Here is a 7,483-nt window from a genome sequence, read left to right on the forward strand (position 1 = left end):
CGTTATGTTTCTTTATTTGTTGAGTGGTACAAATTGATAATCCTTCATGTGGGTCCACAAGAAGTGGCGTTTTCGGAGAGACATATCCGGGACTGCCCACAAATTGTGGTATTTTTAGGGAGAGAAGTCGTGCGCGGGTGGCACGTTTGGCGGACGGACGGAACCAAAAAAAGGTCACGCGATGAAATAGTCTTAGTTTTGTTCTTTTTAGTTGTAGTAGGAGATATATTAGGTTAGAGATTATTTTATTCAGGACAAAAACCATTTTAGTTTTTTTATAGAGAAATAGATGTCTAACTCACATTATCCATTATTTCCATACAAATTGAGCTAAACTCGACAAACATATTCTACTGCAAGATGTCTAGACCAATGCACCCCATTGGAATTATTCATTTATTTCCAGCGATTGCATAAAGCAAATTAAAACAAAGCCTTGATCCTAGGACTCATCAAGCCATCATGCAGTCTTCAGCGCATCCTGGATAATCGCAGTCACTGTGACAATGACAATTTTTAGTTCGTGTAAGCATCACTACATATATACTGTATATGCTTGTGAAAAGAAAACCAAAAACTAAATCTATCAAAGCTGAGATTTACAATCACATCAGTACCTCTCAGTCCAGACGATGTCTCAGTGCCATCCAGGTTGTTTCTAGCAATATTTCTAGATGCAGATAATATTTGAAAAAATATCATCATCTCATGATATAATGTAGCCATATAGAAGTATTAATGATGTACTTAAATTTCTATGTTACTCACAGCTCAGTCAGGTTGCCAGAAATGACAAGGGAGAGGACTTCCGATGGAACCGTGCCAGTCAGCATATTATCGTTTAATCTCCTGTGCAAAGAAGAGCCAAAAGTTAAATTTACTATAGAGAACAATTAAACAACACTAGGATGATCTTTCTTGACTATTCAAAATACTGTATGCAAATTTACGAGCAATGACATACAAGAATTGTAATGCTTTGATGTTGCCAAGGGAGGCCGGAATAGCGCCGCTCAACGAATTCTCTTGAAGCTTCAATTCCAGAAGGCTAGTCAGGTTGCCAAACGATGATGGTATAGGCCCTGTCAGGTTGTTTTGGTACAACCTCCTGGAGAACACCATTAATCCATTTATGTGCAGTTTAGAAAGTAATTGCCAAAATTCAGGGTAGTCTTCTTAAAGAGCATATGGAAATCTTGTAAAAAGATTGCTCACAGATATCGCAGCGTGCTGACATAACCAAGCGTAGTTGGGATTTCGCCGGTAAGAAGGTTGTCCCAGAGATCCAAGCTGATGAGATTAGTCAGGTTGCCTAGTGTTTCTGGAATCGAACCGTTCAGGCCGTTGCCATACAGCTCGCTGCAAACATGCATGGCAAGTACAAGTTCAGCAAATTGCCATTCTGTGATGTTTTCAGTAATTGGTTGCAACAGGTTATGCGATTCATACATGTACTGGAGGTTCTGAATTTCTGCAAGATCTGGAAGCAGAGGACCGGAGATGCCTGCATTGCCCAAATCCCTGCAGAAAGCAAGAAACTGTATGTTTCAGTCCATAGTGATAGATGCAGGACTAATTTACTGCATACGACCTGATGATGTTTCAGAGATTCTGAATTCTGGAAAGGTACAGATAGGAACGATAATACTTGGTCGCAAAACTATCATAGAGGGGAGAATAGAGAGTGCCGTACACGCGGATGACAGAGTTATTGTTGTTGCAGGTGACATGGAACCAGGTGCAGGGATTGGCAAGCGTCGAATTCCAGCTCTGCAGCACGTTGTTTGGGTCCTCCCATGCCAACCTTTGCTTGTACAGTATGTCACCTTCAAGAGACAACAGCATGTTTCAGAAAAGACAAGGATTGAAAAATAGCACCCGTTAGTTGATCGGTATATATACCTTCAGTGTTGCAGCTTGCAAATGTTGCAAGAGCAAGAAGGCCGGTGAGGAATCCTGCTGCTGCAAACTGGGGCGCCATTGCTGCAAACTTCAGAACTGTTTGCCACACAGATGGTGCCTTGATGGAGAGGGAGGCTTTTTATACACAATTCTATGAATAAATAAAAGGGACGGCTGTTGAATTTATCTTGTTCTAGACCGTTTTTTTTTCTCGTTCATTGACCAGATACATATCTTCGGAAGAATATCGGGTGCAGGTTGCACCGAAACAATGCTTTAACCCTAGATTTCTAGTCAATTGTTGCGTCTCCGAGTAAGTTCTAGATTAGATTTGTTATTATCATTTGACCAAGTAAAACTTCACCTTGTAGCTGTGTTCAATTTCTTATGTGATGATACGGCTAAGGCTACCTGGCGTAGATCATCCAAATTTGTCAAAGAATGATAATTGTTTGAGACAACTGCACCATACATCCCTATGCTTGTGTGATTTTCTCAAGTGGCCCTTTAAACTTTCAATTTAGTTTCTCATCTCCTTGAACTTACACGGCAATTACGCATAGCACCGAAACTTGCATTATTTAACCTTGCCCCCTTAAAACTTTCAGCTAGTTAATTTTCTAGACATTTAGAAGAGTTAGCGTGTAGTCGAGTTAGCCGGATGTGTTGTGTTGTTAGACAGCTTCATTTTGAAGTACATGATTAAAATTAGTAGCCGGTATTTCAAAATAAAGGCAGATAGGATTCGATCATTAAACTATTAATGAAAATAATTATTACAAATAAATAAAATTCCTTAATTGGAAAAAATTGGAAGATTTTGCTAGAGGACACTTACAATTATGGTATTTTCTATGGACCTCATAGCAAATACCATGATTCTTTGTGGGTCCTATAGCAAAATTTCCCAAAACCTTTCACACAGGCTGTCTTTCGATCACTAATGCTTACCCCATAAGGTAACATTTGGTATTAAGTTATCCTAACTTTTCCATAGATCCTTCCTTTTGCGAATTTTCCATAGATCCTTCCAACAGGACGTGAGTTGAAGTCATGGAGTCCAAATGTTTGAATGGAGCATTTCTTTTTTCAAGGGTGAGTCGAGCTTTCCTAACTAATTCTTCCTACACGTAATATTATACATCCGAAAGTCAAATGAAGCATTTTTGTTGATCCAGACCTTAAAGCATTTCTTCACATTTATTGTTCAGGCCATTGGACTCATCCGGAAGGAAGAAGGATCATGAAGTGTACAAAAATGACCTTGTCTGACAACTGGATTAGTAAACATATGAGATTGACCTTTCAAATTGTCTAGATGAAGTTCTAACTTTCATGCACATGATGAATGAACACACCTAGGCTAATGAACAATTATTATTGTTTTATTGAAATGTGTGCCATAAGTTTTTTATCTGTGTGCTCTGTTCTTCCAGTTGGGAAAATAAAACTCAGGCAATTACAGTAAGAAACCAACTATTATTTCCTATTATTTATGATTCTATTACACATCAAGACTTTACTATATCACATGGTAATGCTTGCAATTATACAGATGCAGTTGTGGCATATGCTGAATCCAAAACATTTTGGATTAAGCATTTTGAAGTCTACAGTATAACTTCTGCTACTTTTGGTGGTACAATGAAAGGAAGCATTTGGAAGTGAGAACTATCATTTTGTATCTACTTCATCTTCGCCATCGTCCAGATGCTCCTTGAGGCTCTGAATCTGAGGTTGGCCATTAACATTCTCCCAGATTGAATCAGTGGTTGGCAATTCGTATCCTTCCGGTCTCAGTGACAGCGCAAACTCTGGTAGATCAGGAACTGATTGAAGTGTGCTGCACCAGGAAAGTAGTGAATCACCACTAGAGCCAAACAATAAATATGAATAGTATAGGTTGTTCATTTATGTTCCTTGAGCTAATTCAACTAGACTACCATTTCAACTTTCAACATGTTCTGAATATTGTTTTTGGGCAAAAGCAATTAGCATAACAAACAACAACCCTCCAACTGTAAAATTTGCCATTTGAGATGTAGAGTTGATCCTGGGATCTGGGGATTTACCTATTCTTATTTTGCTCAAACAGATGCCCATACACTTGAAACTTCTTGTAAGCAACATCTGGGATTTTTTTGTGCATGTTTTTCATGACACCCCAAGGAGGAGGTACCCTACGTACAATTGAATAAGTAAAAGATCCCGTCAGCACATATTTTGATTAATTTAACCGATTAATTGTGTTGGATTAGTATCAGACCTTGTGACAGGATTTGCCAAGCAGAAACTCAAGCAAGCCCTTTTGCTGTCTGAAAGTAGGTCGTCAGCTGCAGAGAGGCAGCAGACTGCACTGATATGGTTGGCCGGTTCACCGCCCTTGTCGAGTACGAGACCATGGTAGTAATATGCTACAGCCTGACAGGCAAGACAATAAATTAATATCAGAAATTCATTCCTGGGTACTCTGAGAGGATTATGTTGTGTCTTCGGACAACCTTAGCCTCCATGCATTTCCACTTCAGGAACAGCAGAAGCTTCTTTCCATATGAGTCACTTGTATCGCATCCCGACAGACAATAGTGAGCCTGAGCATAAATAAGTAGTAATATTGTTAGACACTGAAATAACTGAAGAAAATGTCCATTGGTGGACTTTGTTATGCATTACTGACCTGAGAAAAATAACTGACTTGCTCACAGGCTAGCCTCCTCTTTACTGACAATGTTGCCTTTTCACATTCAGAAGCCAGGCCAAGCTGTATTTCCACACACTGTTTTGTGCAGTTGGAAGTTGGGACAGTACAAGCTAATTATAAATTCAGCACCATAATATCAGAAAAAAAAGATATAAATATAACAGGTCAGCTTACCTGAGCCAATGCCTGAATTGAGATGGCCTCAAGCATACCCTCCTGCAAGTAACAAGGAAAACTCTTCCTGCAGTTGAAAGCACAAGGAAGCACTTGCTTAAAGGAACATTCAGAGGTGAAATAACTTCAAACTTATCCTGGCTAATATGCATTGAAGGGTGAGTGCATACTTGACTTGTGCAGGTATTTGAACAAGTATGCGATGCACCAAATAGTCTAAGCATCCCGATGCCCTGAGCAATGAATCGACAACATCCTTCTTTGCATCTGCAGAAGTAATCACGAAGTGTCATTTCCTCAATTTTTTTTGCAATATGCGACAAAGTATTCATGAGGAGATATAGTTCTCCTTTTGCTGCTACCAAAAGAATTCATGAGGACGAAGTTTCCCCAATTATTACTAGTAAGTAACAAAACAATTATTGATATCTAGTACTACAAAAAGATGAACAGACCTTCTGATACCTTCCTTTCACCACCAACTTGACTGTTCTTTGGAATGAGTAATAGATTGGCCTCAAACAATGCAAGCATGGCCATCATGTGGACCACTGAGAGCACCTCGTACCATGCACTCGCCAAACAACACTCCTGAATAAGAAATAACCTCTTGTAATTCAATCAGTAAAGACACTCAAATAAGGGCACTCACAATGCAAGACTCTATCACAGAGTCCAAGACACTTAATTACATATTATTTATAGTATTTTGCTGATGTGGCAGCATATTTATTGAAGAAAGAGATAGAAAAAATAAGACTTCAAGTCTTATTTAGACTCCAAGTCCACATTGTTCGAGGTAATAAATAACTTTAGACTCTATGATAGAGTCTGCATTGTGAGTGCCCTAATACTCCCCATTCCAACGCAATGAAATAGCAAAGGTGCCAAACTCTCACCTGGTCATCGTCTAAGGTCTTCCAGGTGAATTGTACTGACGATTCAAGACGGCTCTCTGTTCAGATCAATCAAAATTTTATTATAAATCTTTGAGTAATTAACCATGAAGATTACACAGAAGAGATTCTTCAAAAAACAAAGAGATTATACAGAAGTGAATAAGAAAAAGTTGAAACCTTTCATTGTTAAACCAAGAACAACTGGCAAGTACTCCTCTAACGCATGTTGCAGTTCTTGAACAGCTGATACGTCCGCAGAATCTTTGCATAGCATGAGATCACCAATTCAAAAGAGTAAATCAGAACCATTTACAATAACCAAGTTCAGCCGGCGAGCAGAGCAGTAGTAAGTAGTAACCACAGATCAGTGATGAACATACAGATTTCTTCAGCCAGCGCGACGACATGAGCACGGAGTGTGGAGAGGCGATCGACGAGATCCTTGGAAACTATTCCCCTGAGCGGATGAGCTATGTCAGAAGCCAACGGTATGCGGATGGTGGGCACGAACACAGCAACCTCCTGTATGATGCTCCGGCGCTTGCCACTCTTCCCTCGTATGCTGTACTTCTCGGGGATTGATGGACCACACCCCATCTTTACAGTTTCTAAGTAGTAATGAAATTCAGAGGAGTAGGATTACCATCAAAGTGAAGTAACATTGGTCATTGGGCACTGACTGAGAATTGACAACAGTATGGATCAAATGAAGAGAACAGAGTCACACAGAAAACAACTGAAGTATGAACGCAGTGAACTCAGAAAAGAACTAAACAATGAATGAAATAGTTTGTAAATGATGAAAATATACAAACTTCGAATACTTTCAGGTTTGAGGTGGGGAGAGTCATCTAAACTTAAGCTCATCATGTCATACAAGCTTAAAATCATATCCAAGAATTGGACAGTATAATATTAGTAAATAATTTCAAACATGTTCTGTTCTTGTGGATCTCGGCCCCCACACACTGAACTAAACCAAGATCGGCAGAAAGGGGTTAGCAAAAGCAGCAACCAAGATCGATGAGCATCCAATCCAAGAACATCCAGTCAATCTAGAACATGAGGTTATTTGGAGGCCAGTGCACTTACAGAGTGACCCAGGAACGAAGGTTGTTGGAGCCAAGAAACCTGACGAAGTTGACGCTGCACTGCACATCGGTATAAAAAGGTCACACACCAGAGGACCCCCGGCTTTATAGTTGGCGAAACGAAGTGCAAAGCGAGACAGGGGTTTGCGAGGAGCAGACGCAAATGGCAGCGGTGGCCCGGCCCTGGTCAGATCAGAGAGGGAGATCTTGGCATAATGTCATGTAGATACCGAGGAGGGAGGGAGGGAGGGAGGGAGGAGGAGCCGAGGACGGGGGGGAGAGAGCACATGGCGAGGCCACAGGAGCGGCACCCGCCTCCTCGTCCTCGCCCCCAAGTGGGAGCTTGTACTGCAGTGACTAAACTATGGCCACCGTCGTGGGAGGAGTGCAACCGCCAGTGCTATTAAATTCAGAAGCATCAAGGGCGCGCGAGACTGACAGATAGGAGTATCAAGTTCAACGTCTTGTTCAGAACTGTTTCTGGCGCATAGTTGAATCTCTGGCCACCTGGTATAATAATGTATTTTTGTTAGGTTTCTTATGGTGAAACCTATCCACCTGTTTAAGTCATCAATTTGATATACATATTTATATTTTTCTAAATTTATTAGAGAATTAATGGAAAAATGATTAAGTTATTTCTTACAGTGAAACCTATCCACATCAACGAATATTATTGATTAGTTTGGCTATAAGACAATTGTTGTGCTTGCTCT

The 7,483-nt window shown here is 40.3% G+C and overlaps 2 protein-coding genes across 3 annotated transcripts; both read right to left on the reverse strand.

The window, feature by feature from the left end:
• LOC8055030 (leucine-rich repeat protein 1) lies at positions 287 to 2,102 on the reverse strand. The gene is made up of 8 exons (XM_002450754.2): positions 1,903 to 2,102; positions 1,694 to 1,826; positions 1,450 to 1,521; positions 1,216 to 1,359; positions 965 to 1,108; positions 769 to 849; positions 618 to 670; positions 287 to 498 (listed from the first exon to the last, which is right to left on the reverse strand). The coding sequence occupies exons 1-8, from the start codon at positions 1,979 to 1,981 to the stop codon at positions 461 to 463; spliced, it is 744 nt and encodes a 247-aa protein (XP_002450799.1). The 5' UTR covers positions 1,982 to 2,102; the 3' UTR covers positions 287 to 460.
• On the reverse strand, positions 3,362 to 7,150 carry LOC110436036. 2 transcript variants are annotated; one of them, XM_021462205.1, is made up of 13 exons: positions 6,927 to 7,150; positions 6,769 to 6,827; positions 6,057 to 6,284; positions 5,854 to 5,937; positions 5,677 to 5,732; positions 5,233 to 5,368; positions 4,948 to 5,044; positions 4,778 to 4,844; positions 4,580 to 4,678; positions 4,404 to 4,493; positions 4,169 to 4,323; positions 3,975 to 4,082; positions 3,362 to 3,745 (listed from the first exon to the last, which is right to left on the reverse strand). In XM_021462205.1, exons 3-13 carry the CDS (start codon positions 6,271 to 6,273, stop codon positions 3,577 to 3,579), a joined length of 1,278 nt encoding a protein of 425 aa, XP_021317880.1. In that variant the 5' UTR covers positions 6,274 to 6,284; positions 6,769 to 6,827; positions 6,927 to 7,150; the 3' UTR covers positions 3,362 to 3,576. The 2 variants fall into 2 exon arrangements, with proteins under 2 accessions (XP_021317880.1, XP_021317879.1); XM_021462204.1 differs by having other exon boundaries at positions 6,769 to 7,150.

This window comes from Sorghum bicolor, chromosome 5 (genome assembly GCF_000003195.3).
Source record: "Sorghum bicolor cultivar BTx623 chromosome 5, Sorghum_bicolor_NCBIv3, whole genome shotgun sequence".
NCBI classification, from domain to species: domain Eukaryota; kingdom Viridiplantae; phylum Streptophyta; class Magnoliopsida; order Poales; family Poaceae; genus Sorghum; species Sorghum bicolor.

Excerpts from the sequence above, each read along its gene's own strand:
- LOC8055030 (XM_002450754.2), bottom strand. The coding sequence starts at position 1,981 with ATGGCGCCCCAGTTTGCAGCAGCAGGATTCCTCACCGGCCTTCTTGCT. Across the intron at positions 850-964 it reads ATCAAAGCATTACAATTCTT|GAGATTAAACGATAATATGC; the intron begins GTATGTCATTGC and ends TTCTTTGCACAG. Across the intron at positions 499-617 it reads GACATCGTCTGGACTGAGAG|TGACTGCGATTATCCAGGAT; the intron begins GTACTGATGTGA and ends TCATTGTCACAG.
- LOC110436036 (XM_021462205.1), bottom strand. The coding sequence starts at position 6,273 with ATGGGGTGTGGTCCATCAATCCCCGAGAAGTACAGCATACGAGGGAAG. Across the intron at positions 5,938-6,056 it reads CGCGCTGGCTGAAGAAATCT|ATTCTGCGGACGTATCAGCT; the intron begins GTATGTTCATCA and ends TGCTATGCAAAG. Across the intron at positions 4,494-4,579 it reads AAGTCAGTTATTTTTCTCAG|GCTCACTATTGTCTGTCGGG; the intron begins GTCAGTAATGCA and ends ATTTATGCTCAG.